The following is a 19722-nucleotide window of genomic DNA, read 5'->3' as shown; positions in this document are numbered from 1 at the left end:
TGGGAAGTCTCTTAACTGAAATAATTAGTATTTCAGTACTTAACTGCTCTTCTTGGGATCTGCTAACTCACTCGTGTATATTCTTTAATAAGTGAAAGTTAGAATGTGACACAGGTGTTCAGTATGAGAGTATCACAGGGATTTTCAGAAGTGCCTAATTTATTCAGAAGCTATTTGGTAACTTTTGAAAATATGAAACAGATACTTAAACTTTATGAAGTGCAAGTCACATATTCTCTTCTCCAAAGGCCGGGAGGAGATCTGACTGAAGGATGCTAATTGTACTTTGTCAGTAGGACTAGACTTATAGATGAGGATGGAGTTTCTGAATGACATGCAAGAGGCACCTGGTGACACTTCTGAATAAATGTAGAAAGATCATCCGTATAAATATTTTGGCATTTGAATGTCTACTAAGAAAAGTTAAAGTTTCAACAGAAAAGACATATGTTTTTCTGATACTAGTCCTTCAGTGATATCTTTAATCTATAATTTAACCCCTATTAACTTTAGTCTAAGAAAGTCAATGATTAATATTGTATTGATTTGATACTTTGTTTTTTGGTTAGTTATTTAGCTTAAAATATTGCCACATCAATACATGCTAAGCTATAATCTAAGTATAATGAGGAGAGGATGTTTTTTATCGACACGTGAAAACTCCACGCGCTGTAATCAAATCTTTTTGTGAGAAGCATTACAGTCTTGGATTTGGAATGACCTGAACGTTAGTGCTTATTTCTACTTTGAGTTTTATTTCAGGTTTTCAGGCTTAATCCCAAACTGTGGTGATGCAAAGGTAAAAAGATAACAGAACATCTTTGTTTACCAGACAGCTGAGAGACTGGACAACAGGCCTATGAATTTATTTTCCTTCTCACTCTCTGTTTTTGCAGGGTCTAAATCACAAAACTGCTTGTGGAACACCATTATCGGTGGGCTGACCGGCAACCTCAAGGAAAGACCAAAGCCGACCATCATCAGTGACCCTAGACCTCCTGAAGAAATCCTAGCAGATGAGCTACCACCAGTGGATAGTCCTGAGGCGTTGGTGAAAACATCTTTCAGGTCTGACGAATATGGGTTTACTTTGTTTATCCTTGAGAAGGGTATCTTGTTAAGATTAAGTCTGCAGTGTGGGTTTGGTGGGAGAAATCGATGCTGGAAGATTCTGTGATGCGGTGTATCTTTGTATGAACAAGAGTGAAAAAAGAGGTCCATAAATAATACTGACTGGACTCGTCTTTCGCTTCTCAGACCTCATTAGCCTTCTTAAAAGACTATGGACTAGACAGATACAAATACTGTGACTAGTCAAAATGGTCAATAAAGACAGCTTGTTATATGAAGATTTCTTTGAAGGTTGGTATTGTTTCATTTGAAAGTGGCTCAGTGATGAAGACATGCACTTTAGGTCAGATGAAGTGCTTTATTGATGCAAGGGAGAGCTAAACCTTTTTCTGTTGATGTAATGTCTTGAGAACTGTCTAGCATTAATTTATTTTGCCAAGGAGAAGGATTCTGTCCAGGGGCTTGCAAGCCAGCGATTGCTGTTGTTGTAAAGCGCGCGATATATCTATTGCTGGGTTTTCCTCTCTTTTTTTTTTTTAACCATGTGGACGTGCAGTTGTCGGATGTTTCTCGGAGGCATGTTTTCTGAAAATAATTTTCTCAAAATGAGATAAAATAGAGAGTGTACACGGTGGATCTTTGACCAAAATGTATAACTAGTGTGCCCAGCACAAACGAAGTGAATGGCAGAATTGATTTTTCCAAGTGTTTTTTGAGCTTTTGTTGTTGTTGAAACAAAACATGCTTTACTTTTTTGTTAAATGAACACGTGTGCATAAGCATAAAATGGTTTTTGCTTTGGATAAATTTCTCTGATTGCAGTGATTTTGATTATACCTCAGTCTGTCAAACTTATTTCAGTCTTCATAAAATCATTGTTTAGAAGGTGCTTATTTAAGTCATTATATTAGGTGGTAATTTCAGATATCTTGTTTATACTGCTTAACATTTAAAAACATGTTACCATGAAGTGAGTTTATGTCAGTCTATATAAATCAATCCTGTAATTCCGTAGCACATTTTCGTTCTTTAATGTTTCTATTGAAATGGTTCAGGACAAGTGTTTCGGAAGCTTTTATGATGACCTGCGGTATTTAAAAGCTTTTAAACCCTTTGTCTCTCTGATATTTGAAATCTATAATTTCAAGAGATCTAACTCTTTTTCAGCTTTTACTTCTCATAACAAATTCTGCGTTAGCAGCAATCCTTACAGTGCCATCGTCAAGATAATTTCAACCATTTTATATGACAAAATAATGTCACAGCGTCTCAAATGGCATGATTTGATTATGTGTGTAGGGGTGACTCTTGAAAGAAGTGAGCTTGTATATAGCATAATAAGGACTGATGAGTTGGAAAATGTGATTTAGCAAAATAGCTTCGGTAATGCAGTTTAAATGGCTTTATAAACATTACAGAACCCTTGTATTTCAACAGTATAGAAATTAATGTACAATGTGGCATTTTGGGGGGCTTTTATAGATGGAAATACAAACAAATTGTTGTTACAAAGTAAATTGTAACTGTCTAGTTTTATACAGGAAGGAAGCCCCATGTGTGTTTAAGAGCTATGCAGAGGAGGGGAAGATAAGAGAGAACATTGCAATTACTGTCTGAAGACATGAGAAAATAAGAACACTGGTGTTTTTGTTCAGTTTGGGATCATGTTGATATTATGGTGCAAACTGGGGCTTATGAGGCAGTAGCATGTTTTGTAGATGGGTTGCGTGTGTGATTCATCGCGGTGTTCTGTATGCAGTGATCTTCAAGTGCTTCCTCGACAAAGTTTGACTGGTGCGTCTTGAGTGACGGTGGTTGCCTGGCAAGCATGGGCTTTCCTCGTTTTTTGTTTACTGGACGCTAGTGGAAGATCTTGCTACCCCTGTTGCCTTTTGGGGAATGAAATGGGCTTCACAAGTTGTCTAGTCCGGCATGTCTTAATTAGGAATCTGGTGGCTGAATCTCAGGGGGTGTGTAGTGCAACGCTGGGCTTGTGTGAACTGATCTTACAGAGAGAAGAACCAGGCCTTGTTTTTGAGCATGACTGCATGACTGCTACAATCTGTAAAATGCAGTGACTCCCTTACTACTTCTGATTCACCGCTGTTAGAGCAGCGTATGGCAATACTATCCCTTTCATGCATAGTTAAAAAGAAAATGTCTCTCCAGTGTCAAATGAGTCACACTTCCTTGTGATTGCATATCTTTTTATGTGAATACATATAAGCAGCATGAAATCCCAGTTGCCACCTCTTGTGTTAGATCTTGTTTTCTACTAGGCAGTACTTATTGTTCTGTAGCTTGGAAAATTAGGAAGACATCTATATTTGATATTGTTCAACATCTAGATATGAGCTTGAAACACATTTAAACATAAAAGGAGGAATATGATTATTTCAATCATTTCAGTTGTACTTTTCCTGCAGTAATAATCTATCTTTAAGATGTAAAGCAAAAACCAAATGAAACCAAGCCCCCTCTCTACACCCCAAATAAATATAGTGCATGATCTCTCCATAATTAAAAAGTGTTCTAACAGTCTTGATTTTCTTATACAATTATTTTACTATCTCTTTTCTGAAGATACCAAGAACAAGCAAAGATTGGTCTAAAAAAGGTTGAATACCTTTCTAAAGAGAGAACTGAAAGTTTGTAGTATCTTGTTTGCAGTATTGCACTGAGTGAGCAGTTATAAGTACTTTTGTGTCTTGAATAGTCATACTACTGCAATGCTTAAAATACAGGTTTTTAAAATCCATTCTCACTGGCATTTAGTTTATTTGTCTAGTAAAGACAGGGGAGTCCCCAGTTTGAATTACATTAAAAAATATAGTGGAATATGGAGAATGGCAAATTATATTATTTTTCCTTGTCAAAAGGGGATAACTAGACACATAGAAGTGATTAGCTTCTCGGACCACACTTTGTGCCACAAATCTGATATATCCACTATCTTTCTTTGCACAAATGTGAAGTTCACAATTACAGGAGCTGTGATCACTTTCTTTTTGAATAGCTGTGCATGGATCAGCATCCATGTATCTACAAACATTGGCAGTGGCTGTGGATTGATGCTCAGGAATATTTGGTGGTGGGCGTATGGTCTTGTCAGGGCTGCATGATCTGGATATTGGCTGGAGATGTCAATGGTTGCTGACACTGAAGTCTGTAACTCAGAAACTCTCTTCCTAGATCTGCTTTTTGATCTACTAGGTCCCTGTAATGAGCAGTGGTGCTATTGGTAAGAATTAGCAGTGGTAATTAATAAGCTTTTAAGGAGACTGTATAATAACTTTACAGTAGTAACTGTCTTATAACTTCACCTTCCGTGTGCAGCTCCCCGGCAGCACTACCCAGGCAGGCATTTTGATAATGCTGGGCTGGCATCCACCAGGGGGAGCAGAGAAACAAGAGACAGGTTTGGGTGCTGTTCTCCAAATACCACCTAGAAGTTTGTGGAAGTGTTTTATATTGGAGGATACAAGATGAACTGTTGCATTTGTCCCCAGACTGTTGCCTGGAGTAAACCAAGTCACCAGGGTGGCACTGCTCCAGCTGAAAACTTGATGTGTCCAAGACATCATGATTTCTCCTAGACTTGTTTGGTTTTGATGTATGGGAAAGATGGAGCGTTATATTGGGTCCGGAGGCCTGTGACATTGGGGTATATGACTGTGGTGGTGCTTATGGGATGCAATGGCTGTTCTGGATCTTGTGGCCGGAGAGATCCCATGGTACAAGGTGACTGAGACATCCAGAGAAGAATAGAGATGCAGGGGGAAGGAAGGGTCATACCCCTTATTCCCATTGATGCCACCTTGACCCACGTGATTAACGCTTGTGGGCTGACTCCCAGCACGCGGTGCTGTGACTGTTTTCACATTTGGAGCGCTGCAGTATCACCTCTATCCTGTAGACCAAGTGGGCAATAGCTGGCATGAGCGGGAGTTTATATCACCCACAACCAAAACAGAAATACAAGAAGATTAGCTGCCAGTGTGATTTAAGATTCCCAAAGCAGACCAGAAGCAGATAAGGAAAGCAAAGTCCTTGGAAAGATAAAGAAACTTTGCAGCTGATGTAGGAAGAGCAGCTATTAAGGTAAGCAGGAGCGTTACCAACCTCAAGCTAAAAGCTGGAAATATTTTGAAAGGTGACAAAAATTAAGAACCCATGCAAGCCTTGAGCTTAAAAGCACCCTGACCTTGAAGGAACTGAATCTGCCTTTCTGGTTGCCAGGACACATGGCTTTGGTAACAGACGATATATATCACTTCCTAGTTCAGCGTAGCTATGTCGGTATCCACTGAGGCTTGTCTGATACAGGATGGAGGGTCTTTGCCTCAACTGCTGACTGTTCAGCTGCCTGCTACCCTGATTTATCACTTTGGAAACACTCCCGCCCCAAGCCCCCATGTGCTAGATGGAGCCAGCTGGACTACTTTGCGAGTCATAGCAAGAGCCCACCTCCAGTCACATGTTGGAGGGACCTGCAGGACTCCCCCTTTACCCCGCCTCTCACCTTTTCACACTCTCTGGGCAGCAGCAAAACTCAGCTGTAGCTACCTAAGCTGGTGCGTGAGGTCTGAAAATCAGAGGGAGGTGATGCTGTGCAGGAGAGCAGAATGATTGCAGAAGAACAGGAGTTGAGGGCGGATCATGGGGTAGAATAAAGCCTACCCTCCCTGCCTCCCTCCTGGTCTCAGTATTTCTTTATTGCCTTTTCTATTTGGATGTTCTCCGTGTTTTTGAAAAAACACACACACAGATAAGACATGAGTCTCACTTGCCCTAACTTTTTTGTTTGTTTGTTTGTTTTTTAAAAAAAAAGACTGCGCAAGGCTGGAAGTGTGAAAGACAGTTTCTCATTGGTTTTTATACCCATCTACAGCAGATCCAGGTCTCACTAAATGATAAAATGTAAGCAGTCTCTCTGAAAAGCACTCTTCTCAACATCTTTCTCAGTCCAGACTTCTTATAAGGCACTTTACTTGCATTAAACTTAAATTCATCTGTTCTATTCAAACCTGTTGCTTATTCCTGTTGTTTATTGATACGCATTACAATGTATAAGAAGTGAAGAGTGCTCTGTTCATTAAGGAAATGGCTCCGACATAATTTGTCTCTCTTTTCCCTGCTTTTAATTGTGCCTCCCTTCTACGTGCATGTTATGCCTTGTGAGAACTAGGCACTCATTTCTTGGTAGACTGAGATTTGTGGGTCAGAGGAGAAAGATTTGTACCAGTTACTGTTCAAAGGCTGTGTTCTCTCTCTTTTCGCATATATCCACACAGGTCCAAAAGGAAGGTGTTTTTTCAGGCAGTTGAAAGAGAAATGGACTTCTCTCTTCTTTTTTTTTTTTTTTTTTTTATATCACAGTCTTCTTGTTCTTCATAGGATAGATGTATTATTGATGAAAAGCAAAGCCAGTGATTCTGTTCCTGTAAATATCAGACACATCAAAAGGCCCAGGTTGAGAAATTCAGGTGGCCTGTGGGTGTCCTAACAGAGCTGTGCCTCTGAAAGGTGGGGAACAATTCCACTTCCAAAATAGGGATAAGAGTTTGAGCTGAAGCTCCATTGATAAACAAAGCCATGGTAGTAATGAAGTCCTGTTTTGGGGACTGACCACTGCCTGTCCTTGACCACGCTTCTCTGCCTGACGTATGTCACCTGAATCTTGTGCCATAATAAACTCTGAGCATTTGTTTTGCAGCTGTGCAAGGCTTCCAGTTCTGGCTTTGTAAGCATACAGATCACTCCCAGTCCTTGATATGGACTTTGCAAACCCCACCACAAGTAGAGGGCGCATGTATTTTTAAATCCAGACGTCGTATACCTGTACAACTATGTGAGTCTCAAACATCCGTGGCACACTCATGAGGGTATACAAGGCTGTTCCAGGGGCCGAGATTAATTGCTTGGATTACTGAAGTTGCCAGCCCAGTCTTCCTTGCAGGTTTACAGAAGAAACTGTATACAAGCAGGGAGTTGTATATAGGAAAATACATGGATTTAAGGATAGTATTTATCCTGATAAGGAAGTGTTTAACAATGCACTATTCAGTTGTCTCCACTATGAGAAATTAACAGCCTCTACATGCTAATACCAGACTGGGATGCCTTGCAATTACCTTTGACATAATTTTTAGCCTGGTTTCCTAAGGAAAACTGGCTGTCCTTTTTCTAAGGAAATTACCGCATGTCGCTCAGTCAGCCTTCCCATTAACATCTTAAACATAGCTGAACTTGATCAGTAGCTTAACAGAATGGTAGACATCTCGAAGGTACTTGGTTCCTACCTATTTTGTGAAAACTGAAGAGATGGATAGGAGAGAGAAGAGCAGACTTCCCAGAGTTGCTCTTTGGCTGACCGCTGCTTACGTACTCTCTAGCTAATCAGCACATGTGTAGCTGTGAACCAGGTGCCATGTGTCATCACGCAAGCAGGCAGGGCAAGATTTGGAGAAGCCCAAGGAGAGCAGAGCGGCAGGAGACACAGCAGGTCCCGGAATGTGTTGCTATGGGGAAGGTAGGAAAGATGTAAAGCACAAATGCGTAAGAAACCAGTCATAGCTTGTGCTGCAGCTTTGAGTACTGTAATTGACGCTAATGGAAGGTATTATTGTCACTACTGTTACGCTATAAATCATGCCTAATCACCCTGGTGGAGCAGACCACTCATCTTATTCTGGTAGATGAAGTGAATTATATGCCATGACCTCCTCCCCTCCTGCCATGTGATTACACCCAGCGTGGGCTTTCTGTGCACAAGCAGAGGTCCAGGGTTTCCCCATCTGAACTGACTCTCATGGATTGTTACTAACAGGGAGGAACAGCGGGGCTTTCAGGCAAAATAGCACTGGAAAGGGGCTAGTGGCCACTTGGCCTATTCCTCCAGCCTAGGGCCTGCACTTGAAGGGCACTTAGGAGGAAGGGATGGTATGTGGGCTCTGGACCAGATTTATTGTCCTGACAGTCTGTATGTGTCCTGTGGGCTGTAAGTTCCTCATCCTGTTATTAAATTAAGGCTGTCATGGTACATATTTCATTACCAATGAGAAAATGGGATAGTGGCTTTCTTAGTCTTGGCAGTCAGAGAGTGTGTGATGAGCTGAGATAAAAGTCTTTGACTAATCAATTGCTGAAGCTTTATCTTGAGTTCTTCAATTTGCATAAGCGAGAGACATTAAAAAGGTGCTCAAAGGAAATTCCTATACTGTTTCATCGGCTTTTAAATGGCTGGCTGATGGCAATGAAGTTAAGTGCTATGTTATACTGTGATGTTTTCCTAAAGAATGTGGTAAAACATCCTCCAGATCCAATCCTATTGGGGCAGATTTGGTTTGGTTTTGAGACCACAAAACCTGCAAGTAAGAGTTCAGGAATATTTTGAAGTGAATAGCAATCATGAAATTACCTGAAGTAATCTTAAAGCTGATGGATAAGAGCTTAATCTTCACTAATGTCCTGCATTTCTTCTCAATTTGAAGAGCTGCGAAGGAGGAGGAAAAAGGGATACTTAGATCCTGTCAACTGAGTATGACAATCAGATCTAGAGAGAAAACTGTATTCCGTCTTGGGAAAATGCTAGCCATTTATGCACTGAAATATAAATTCAGGGTTTGTTTGGTTTGGTTTGGTCGTTGTTTTTTTTTTTTTTTAATAAAACCCAAGAGAGAATCTACACTAAATGTTTACCTGGGACACACTGGAAATCCCCATATCTGTTGCAAATGTCACCCGTCCAATGGATTGAATTGTTGATTGACACAGGAATGCCATTAATACCAGACTACAGGTTGCTCGGGGTCACCTGTTTGCACACCCTGCTCTGTGTATCTCTCTCTTAACTCTGTGGTTTCTGATGAAGGTTTTGTCTGGTTTGCCTCCTTATGCAAAATGATTTTGATAACTGCCATATTTTGCCAGAAATCGTTTTGCCAGAAATTCACAGGCCAGCCTACCAGTGACTTTTCAGACACGTAGCAACATCTAGCTAAGTGAAGCTGCTGCAAACTGTCAACACCCTTTACCCACGTAACTTGGAAATGGCTGTTCTTTATCTGGTTTTTGCGTGTTAAGCTGCCTGCTGGCAATTTCTAGAAACTATTTTATGTAATAGAAAGGTCTCATTTGGAAATTATCACACTATCCATCTGAGTACTCGGCACTTGCTGATGTCAAAGCCACGCTGTCTGTAAGTTTGCAGATCGGGACATTTATTTTTAGTTCCAGTAACTTTTGGATCTGAATCTACTGAAGTGTTCACAGCAAGACTGCTAAAACTATCATGTGTTACTTGGTTTCCATCTGAACTTTATAAATTGATCTAAACTTTATAAATTTACTCAGGTTGTTTTGAAACCAGGCCTGCAGTCTAAATTTGCTGTCATTGCTGCTCTTATTCTGGCAAAAAGCAATCTTGTGTCTTCTTTTGGTGGAAGGGCCTTCGTTCTGGGGTGTGGAAATTGACCCAGGAGTATGGGCTTTGGTCCCCATCTGTGCCCAGTGATTCCTTCCGTCATGTATGTACCTTTTGATCTGTCTCCTCTTTCATGTGAGCACTTACAGTTCCTTGTCAGAGCAAATTTTCTCTCAGCTCGGCTGAATAAGGGCCAGACCTGAAGTTCTGTTTCTTTTAAATAGCAGCTACTGAAGAGCATTTATTGTAAAAAGGAAAACTATCAGAAGCTTATTTTCCTTCCTCCGAAATGATGTGCGCGAACGTCATTTAGAACAGTGTGAGCATCTGTAGTTGCGGTTTCTAAGATGAAGATAACATTTCTGTTCCCAGTACTTAGAACCTCAAGATTGATTTTTTTGTCATATAATTATCACCAATAGTATCTGCTCCTGAATCAAAAAGATGCTTGTTATCCTACCGACTTCTTGTAGCAGTTATAATTAAGTCTGCCCTAATTCTGAACAGTGTTATTCATAATAAAGTAATATTCAGATTCATTCTGAAGATGAGATGTTGAGAAAATTGGATTCTTCTTATGGCACTTTACCTCCTTTTGAGGGCTTCTTCACTTCCTAAATTGTTTTAAAGTTGCTCATAATATAATTATCTGCAATGTCAGCAGTAATTGAGTAAAAGAATTACAGAGTGTAGTAGTGTAAATGCAGTGGGCCAAATTTGTTGTAAATTGGCATAAAACTCAGTTTTACTGAGTTATACTGATTTACTGCTGCTGTGTGGCTTGATATTTCTAAACAGTGCTTATACACTGAAATTTGCATATTTGTTGATTAATGTTATAAATCTGATAAACTTGACAGAGTGTTTTTGCTGAATCATGAGCGATGCTGTTGAATAATATCTTAATTGAAGGGGCCTGGGATAAATACAGCAAATTCCCATCTGAGGAATGCCCACTGGCTTTCACAAAAACCTCTGTGAAGCTTGCAGACTTTGAATCAGTACAGCCTTTAACTGTTTACTTTTTTTCTCCCCTGCTTTAATGCTGATTCTAATGTAGCCAAGGCACTTTTGGGGCATCTGAGGATGGTGTTGGCAAAGCATGAACTGAAATGTAGGTTTTCTTTGTGTTGCTTGGGCTTTATGTATTTGCTCATTCGTTTTTTTTGTTGGTTTTTTTTTTCTGAGAACCAATGCTCTTAGTGTTTTGTCACTTTATAACAACTCATTATATTATAGAATCGTAGAATTGTTAGGGTTGGAAGGGACCTTAAAGATCATCTAGTTCCAACCCCCCTGCCATGGGCAGGGACACCTCCCACTAGATCAGGTTGCTCAGAGCCCCATCCAGCTTGGCCTTAAAAACTTCCAGGGATGGGGCATCCACAGCTTCTCTGGGCAACCTGTTCCAATGTCTCACCACCCTCATGGTGAAGAACTTCTTCCTAACATCCAGTCTGAATCGTCCCACCTCTAGTTTTAATCCATTCCCTCTAGTCCTACCATTACCCGATGTCCTAAAAAGTCCCTCACCAGCTTTCTTGTAGGCCCCCTTAGGATACTGGTAGGCCACTATAAAGTCTCCTCAGAGCCTTCTTTTCTCCAGACTGAACAACCCCAACTCTCTCAGTCTGTCCTCATAGGAGAGGTGCTCCAGCCCTCTGATCATCCTCGTGGCCCTATCTCTGGACACATTCTAGCACGTCCATATCTCTCTTGTAGTAGGGGCTCCAGAATTGGACGCAGTACTCCAGGTGGGGTCTCACAAGAGTGGAGTAGAGGGGGAGAATCACCTCCCTCGACCTGCTGGCCACTCTTCTGATGCAGCCCAGGTTACAATTGGCTTTCTGGGCTGCTAGTGCACACTGACGGCTCATGTTGAGCCTCTCATCTACCAGCACACCCAAGTCCTTTTCTTCAGGGCTGCTCTCAAGCCAGTCACTGCCCAGCCTATATCAGTGCTTGGGATTGCCCCGACCCAGATGGAGGACCTTGCACTTGGTCTTGTTGAACTTCATGAGGTTGGCATGGGCCTACCTCTCCAGCCTGTTGAGGTCCCTCTGGGTGGCATCCCTTCCTTCCAATGTGTCAGCTGCCCCACACAGCTTGGTGTTGTTGGCAAACTTGCTGAGGGTGCACTCTATGCCACTGTCCATGTTGCTGATGAAGGTGTTAGACAAGAGCAGTCCCAGTACTGATCCTTGAGGGACTCCACTTGTCACTGGCCTCCACGTGGACATGGACCCGTTGACAGCCACTCTTTGGGTGCGGCCGTCAAGCCAGTTCTTTATCCACTGAATTGTCAGTCTATCAAACCCATATTTTATCAGCTTGGAGACCAGGATGTCATGCGGGACAGTGTCAAAGGCTTTGCTCAGGTCCAGGTAAATGATGTCAGTTGCTCTCCCCTTGTCTATTCATGTTGTGACCTTCTCATAGAAGGCCACCAGGTTTGTCAGGCACGATTTGCCCTTGGTGAAGCCATGTTGATTGTACCCAATCACCTCTTCGTTATTCTTCTGCCTCAGCAGTGCCTTGAGGAGGATCTGCTCCATAATCTTACCAGGCACAGAGGTGAGACTGACTGGCCTGTAGTTCCCTGGTTCCTCCTTCTTTTGCTTTTTGAAAATGGGGATTATGTTTCCCCTTTTCCAGTCATTGGGGACCTCACCAGACTGCCATGACTTTTGGAATGTAATAGAGAGCGGTTTAGCAACCTCATCCGCCAGTTCTTTCAGTACCCGTGGGTGTATCCCATCGGGTCCCATGGACTTGTTCACTTTCAGGTTCATCAGATGGTCATTAACCTGATCTTCACTTACAATGGGCAGTTCTTTCCAACCCCTGCCATTATCTTCTGTGACTCCGGGAGTGTGGCTAGAGCCCTTGCCAGTGAAGACTGAGGAAAAGAAGTCATTGAGAACGTTGGCCTTCCCCATATCACTTGTCACCAGTGATATGTGATATTATATAATATATAATATTATATATTATTTGTATAATATAAATAATTATGTTATCCTGGCATAACAGCTCTTATGCTAGTAAAACTGCCCTAATATCTTACAAAAATTATGCATTGGTATCAACAGAATTTAGGCTCCTTAGTTTTGTGCTGTGGCAGAATATCAGCCATATTACTCTCTTTTTTTTTTTTAAACTCATTTAATTTTTTTCTGAATTGAAGTGAGGTTTAACTCAGATTTGTCATATTCTAGAGGTCATTCTTTTTGAAGCAGTTCTACAATAATTAATGAAAAGTTTATAGTAGCATAAATTGATTCAATATATTTTACAAAGATTGATTTTTTTTTTTTTAATTTTTTTTTTTCCCAGCACGGCCATGTTATGGCTTATACAACTATGATTTATGCTGTTTAAGATTAATGACCTGGATGATGCAGCACAATGCACCCTCAACATGTTTGTAGTTGGGGAAAAAAACCAACAGACCAAACCAGGGGGAGTAGTTGGGTGTGCTGCCTTCCAGTGGGACCTCCACAGGCTGGAGAATTGGGCTGACAGGAACCTCATGCGGTACAGCAAGGGGAAGTACAAAGTCCTGCACTGTGGCAGGGAACAACCCCATGCACCAGTACATGCTGGGTCTGACTGACTGGAAAGCAGCTTTGCTGAGAAGAACCTGGTTGTCCTGGTGGACAACGACTTAGACCATGAGCCAGCAATGTGACCTTGCAGCAAAGAATGCCAACAGCATCCTGGCTGGCATTAGGAAGGGTGTCACCAGCAAATCAAGCTTCCCCTCTGCTCAGCACTAGTGAGGCCACATGTGGAGTGCTGGGTCCAGTTCTGGGTTCCCCAGTACAAGGGATACAGGGGCACACTGGAAAGGGTCCAGCAAAGGACCATGAAGACTCTTCTCAGTAGTGCCCAGTGACAGGACAAGAGGCAGAGGGCAAAAATTGAAATATGGGAAATAGCGTTCAAACATAAGAAAAAGCTGTTTGTTTGGTTGTTTTGGGGTGGTGGTTGTTTGGTTGGTTGGCTTTTTTTTTTACTGTGAGGGTGATCAGACACTGGCACAGGTTGTCCAGAGAGGTTGTGGAGTCTCAGTCCTTGGAGATACGCAAAACATGACTGGACACAGTCCCGGGAAACCTGCTGTAGCTGACGCTGCTTTGGGCAAGGGGGTTGGACTGGATGATCTCCAGAATCCCCCTCCAGCCTTAGCATTTCTGTGATAGTGTGGTGGGAACAATGAAGCAGAATTATCACCCTGTGAGTAAAATCCTGGTGTCTGATCTGCATTGCGGATCTGTTATCTGCATTGCAGATTTTTGTTGCATCGTCTGCACACATCTGCTGCATGGAACTCCCTCTGACGTCAGTATGAAGTAGAGGTCTGCAGTGCAGATTCATGACTGGGATTTTTCCCTGGAGAGTTTCCCCATCTGTGTTTGAGACAGAATAACGTGTTTTAATTTTTTTCCTATGTAAACTGAGTATTTTGTGAATTGAGTCTTCCATAGAGAAGTTTATTAAAATGCAAGCTTCATCTCCCAATCATCAAAAGAAAGCGGCAGTGAGTTCACAGCTCATATAAATGGCAGGAAAGAAGAAACTCATGTAAAGAGATACTAATAGAGATCCTCAAGTGTAATTTAAATTTGTCTGAACAAGTTTCCTCTAAGAGGGGAGGGGAAGTGTAAATGACAGAGGCAGCTCCCATAAAGAACTAGTGAAAACTTTTTCATCAGTTCATCGTGAGTTGGGTAATGGTCTTAGTGAGATTATTTACAGCCTTAGAAATCATTAGTTCATTCCAGGGTCAGCCTAGGGCTTTGATCTGTCTTGAATCGAAGCCTGGTAAGGGAGGTTACTGCTTGTTCTTTCTGCAGAAGCATTTCTGGGGGTCTTGCTGAGCTTTCTCTAGGTCTTGAAAAATGTTGCTTAAATATTTATCTTCACAGAGATATTAGACTAAGGTGTCATCTATTTTTAACCAGTGCTCTCTACTAATGTTGATTTCAACAGAGAACTTTGGCCTGAAACACTCCATGGGAAATTTTCTAATGTATTTCCTCTGGCACTGAGATAAGACAAAGTGATAGAAAAGCAAATAAGCATATTCCCTCATTAACCTTTCAGTTGCTGAATTTGTGTGTCTGTTGATGTGCAAAATGTCATTATAGGTTTGTTTTTTGTTTTTTTCTTTGTCAGAAGTCAAGTCATCTTAAGGACACTCATCTCTCCCCAGACACTGTATTGCTAACTACCTGTTAAATAGTTTCTGTAGCTGGCTTCTAAAATTCTCTGGTTTTTTGTTTTGTTGCCCTCAGATGTGAGACCACATTCTCTGCCAGTTTTATCCGTGTAGTCTTGTTAGAGTACCTGATTTTAGCAGAGCTATGCCAGTGTATGCCTAAGGCAACTAAGATGTCATAGGTTGAATTACATTAGCTAATTGAATGCAATTCAGATGGAGAGAAAGGTAATGAATCAACCATTCTTCTTTTCTCTTCTGAGTGTCTTCCTACTTCTGTGGGAATTTCAGGGAATCTGACGATAGAAACAAAGCACCAAAAGTTAACTTCACTCAAAATTTCAGGCAGGTAGCATGAACAACGACCGTCTCTGTCTCTTTTTGGAGCAAGATTTATTTTCTGGGGAGAGAGTGGAAGAAACAGGCTTGCTATGTGACCACATTGAGATAAACACTGGATTTCATGAGCTCTGAGAGAAAATGCTGGCTTTTAAGGGCCAAGTATGTGCAGTTTTCCAAGTATGCCCCCATGGTTGTTGCGCTGCCTACACAACTGCATCCATGTTGACGCTGTTCAGCAATCCCAGCGCAGAAAGGCTGAGTGCTGCAAGAGTTACTTGCTATTCAACAGGCCCTGACTACAGTCTGACTGGGTTTGGTGAGCATTTGTGCCATACCTGACTTCTCCATAACCAGGGTCAGCTGGTTCACATGCAACGGTCTAGCTCTTGTGCCAGTTTTATGTTGTATGTGGGTTTTTTGTTGGTGGGTTTTCTTGTGTTTTGTTTGTTTGGGTTTTTTTTTTCTTTTGATTCTCACTGAATCAAGGCCTGTCACCTTACGCTGATTCTGGTAGAGTGACACCAGCACCCCTTGGTAGGACTGGGCTGTGGGCTAAATGAGCTGGCAGAAAGTTTGGAATAGCTCCAGGTCTGGAATGGGCTGCCCAGTCCAGAAGGAAAGGGTTGACGTCCTCCTCTGTCTGCACCAAACTTGCATTACCCTGTGGCCTTCCTAGCTTGGCACCAGTCTGTTCCTGTAGCCATCATCAGTGGTGGCTCCAAAGTTGTTGGAGTGTGCAGGTGTGTGAAACCACAGCCACCTGGCTTCGCAGCTTAGCAGTGAAACTTGAGTCAGTTTCTGGCAGAAAGCCATCCTTGGCTGGGCTGGAAATGTCCATGGGATCCCTGTTGTGTATCATCTACTGGAGGATGGTGTCCATTTGTGTGGCACTTATCTTCCTGGGATAACTGCCATAAGCATTTCATTTATGGCAGTGTCAGTGATCAAGTCCACAATTTCTGCATGTTTTGGGGCTTGTATCTGGCCCAAACTTGTAAGCAGTCCCGTCCCAGGTGTTAGCTTAGTCTTGGGAAGCCCGGGGGCAGTTATCTGATCATAAACGTCCATTTTTCGTCTCTATGTTGGGATGACAACATGACTGGGTACTGTGTGGCATTCTTTGCATCTAGTTTTCTGGATCACACTGGCTATAGCATCATGCGGACCTGGCTGTGCTGACTGTAAATACAGCGTTTTGGGCTATGCCTCTTCTCCAGGTATACACTGACTAGCGATGCTTCAGGTGGCTTGCATCCAGAAGATGCGTCCAAACTACATATGAAAGCAGACTGGAAAGTGCATCAAAAGCCTAATATTTTCAAACTGTTACTGCTTGTTGAACAAAGGCTGGTGCCTAGGCAGTGTGGTCATGTGGCCAACTTAGCCTCCAAAGTAGCTTTGACACGATAGTCTCAATATAACCAATGAAGAGGTTAGAGGGGATTGCTGAGTTCATTTCATATATGCTTACTGAAGTCTTTTCTTCTCAGCTTTGCTCTTCTTGGGCATATATTCTTAAAATAAAACTCTTCTGTATGAAAAAATTGAAAAATTCTGGCTGTATAGTTTCCAGGCAGCATGGACCATGAAATGAAATAACCCAACTGTATATTTAGAAGCATGCAAGTAAATGTCTTGCAGCTAAACTTAATATAAAGGTACAGCTAATTGAAAGCAGTATGTTAACACTGAGAATAATGCTGTACTTGTTTCCCATTTCACAAGGTAGAAAATGTACTTCAGTTGAATGAAATTGCAGTGCAAATTGTTATTATTTTGTTGTATTTCTGAGGAAGAAATTAAATATTGGAAGTTTCTTAGATGATTTTGGAACTTCTTCTGTAGTCGGTGTTCTTTCAACTTTAAAACATTTTCAGCAGAATTTTTTGGTGCCTCTAAAAAATAATAATGTAGGAGGTTGGCAACATTAGATAAAGAATTGCCAATTAAATCAATCTCACACTTAAAACACAATACAAAAATGCACACTGCAAAGCAGCATGAAAAAAAGGAGTAGAAAAATGGTAATGCATGATTTTCAGAATAATTTGCTTTGTGGTCTTTACATCCCTGTTCAGTGGTTTGTCATAATCCTTGTTGAACAGCAATATAAGGAGCCAGCTTTGCAAAGGACGCTCCTTAAACAGTCTCCTCAGGATACCTGTTTTGTGACAGCAAAAAAGGAAAATGAGGAATGAGAGCGGATGGATAGTATTCTGTGTGTGTGCATGCGTAGGCAGGCAGAGCCCGAGGCCATTTCATGAATGTCAGACCAGGATCCTTCTCGGAGATGCTGGTGGTCCTCCAGGACACACACTGCCCCCCCCGCCCCCTGCTTCCCGATTGTGTACTGTCTTCAAGTGCTCTCTGTGAGAAGCCTGAAAAAGGTGGCATATCTTGGAAAAGCAGGGGGTGTGGTACCAAGTACCTGCTTTTTTCACTGATAAGAGAAGAGGAATAGTGGCCTGGCACAGATTTAAGCCTGCTTTTCTCTCTAGTGTCAGCGAGTGGAAATTTTGCTCCTTTCAGGGCAATATCATGGGTTGGGACTTACAAACACACAGCAGCAACTAGGCCAGGTGGGAAGCCTGAAAACCTACTGAGGCACAAAACCTAGCTGCTAGAAGAAGCATTAGAAACTGACAGTGAAATTTGTCATGAACAGGTCCAGTGAGGAACCAGATATGTTGTGCTCAATTCTGACCCACAGCTGAATATTAAGCTAAAAGCGGGGGAAAGAAGCATAGTTTGGAGGAAAGCACATATTTTTCGCTCTTATGTAGAACACACGAACTTGTTTTCAAATGTTTTGGTTGTTGTCATTACAAGTGTGGTACGAGTGCGTTTGTGCTGCTACAGGAGAATCACAATTAAAAGTGATGATGGTGTCAGGGTAGCGTCCGTGGTGGGAGGCAGCGCGTTCCTGTATCTCTGTGGTGGCTTGCGGAGCCTTGCTCCTCACTGCAGGAGGCAGGCTGCCACGCCGCTCTGAGCGCGGAGGGAGCTGATTTTTGACGCTGAAGGTCATGCCTGGCTCCTCTTTCATGTGCCACATTTCTGTGACTAGCTGATGAGTGTAGCTGCACGTTATGTATAGGCAACTGGAGATAAAAGGACTGTTTTGCCGCGGCTTTACAAAACCTGTGGACAAGAGGACCCAATGACAGAGGAGTGATAGCTCTGATAAGCCAGACCTCTATGCAGTGTCTAAATTTAGTGTTTATCTGACCAGTGGGTAACTGGAAGTGCTGTCAAATGACAGATAAAACCCTAAAAACATGCACTGTGACCATCCTTTTATCATTAGTTGTGAGTAACCATGGGGATAGGGATCTAAGAGGTCTGTTTTTGTTTTCCTGTTGTTCAGTTCAAGAGTGAAATCAGGAATAACTTTAAGTGAGAGTCAAATGGACTCCAAGACTGTAGCCGAAAATAAATTCGGGGACAGAGACTCTGACCTGCTCTATCCACAAAAAAAAAAGCAGTGATTTAGAGATCAGTTTATTAACTTAGTGCTTGCATCTATTTAATTCAATTCAGTAACAGATGTGTGCAGTGTTCCCTTTCTGGCACACCTGCATGGAGGAAGATGTTATCACGCCAATTCAGGCACTCATGCGGCAGCAGGAAATCATGAATACAGTGCTTATCATTTTCTTCCTTCACTTCCGATACACGAACATCTGAAGTAAGGCAGAGAGGCATCTTTCCAGGCTGTCATTCTCTATTTTTCCCTTTCTTCAGCCTGTTTCTGTTGCACTTTAATTTTGTGCGGAAGTGATGGCTTGCCCACGACACCTGAACTGACGGTTGTTCTCTCATTTGGCCCTTGTCAGCACAGGAGCAGGCTTACTGTGGTTGCTTTACTCACCACAGTAGGCTATCAACTAGCATTTGCTGGTCACTTATGTGCTTGCAGATTTGCAGTTGTCATTCTTTCCGTTTGCCCCAGTTCTCTTTTTTTTGAAGCTTCTGGCACAGGACACAGCCCTCGCTATACTTTCAGTAATCCTCTCTGAGCCCTTCCCAAAATTTGTCATGGATGTTATTCAAGAAAGCAAAGAAAGGGTCAACAAACAACACTTGAGACAGAAAGAATTAAGCCCTGACAGTTTACACTTAATGGATGGCATTTTTTTTTTTTGATTCAGAATGAAATACACAAACCTTTTCTCATTTCAATTATTGGAAAAAGTTTTGCTGTAGCCCCAAAAATCTGAATTTATTGTTCTCGGGCAAGAGAGGAGCCTTGTTGGTGGGAGAACTGTGTGGGTGGTGTAACACATCCAGCCTCCAGCTCCCCTCCCTTTATTCAGATGCCAGAATCTGTGATCAGTTGTGAAACACAAATACAGGCAACTTGCTGTATGCATTTTTGTGGCAATTGCAAGATACCTACTGCTACGTATTACTCTATTATATTTTGCCACCAGTATGAGATTGCTGCTGAGCTGATTCATCTGTGTGGAGAGTGAAGTCAGATATGTAAAAATTTAGTTATTTGGCGTGTGCTTGACTTACTACACCACCTTTTTATGACGTTGTGAGTCAAATTCAGAGTGTTTGTCCTCGTCTTCAGTGATCTGGACTTGGATGTAGTTCAAGCTGCAAATGAAGGCGGTGGTCAACAGCCTTATGAACTTTTTCTACAAGTGTACAA

General features: G+C 41.9%; 1 protein-coding gene across 2 annotated transcripts in view; it reads left to right on the top strand.

Annotated features, from left to right (window-relative positions):
* Positions 1 to 19722, top strand: part of PDE1C (phosphodiesterase 1C) — a 315435-nt gene that overhangs the window by 44411 nt on the left and 251302 nt on the right. For both annotated transcript variants that reach the window (XM_054189660.1, XM_054189653.1), the window contains exon 3: positions 897 to 1068. In XM_054189660.1, coding sequence (XP_054045635.1) covers positions 897 to 1068 — 172 coding nt within the window. The remainder of the gene's footprint in view (positions 1 to 896; positions 1069 to 19722) is intronic.

The sequence above is a fragment of the Rissa tridactyla genome, chromosome 2 (assembly GCF_028500815.1).
Source record: "Rissa tridactyla isolate bRisTri1 chromosome 2, bRisTri1.patW.cur.20221130, whole genome shotgun sequence".
In the NCBI taxonomy this organism is placed as follows: domain Eukaryota; kingdom Metazoa; phylum Chordata; class Aves; order Charadriiformes; family Laridae; genus Rissa; species Rissa tridactyla.
This window is presented reverse-complemented; position numbering and strand designations above follow the sequence as displayed.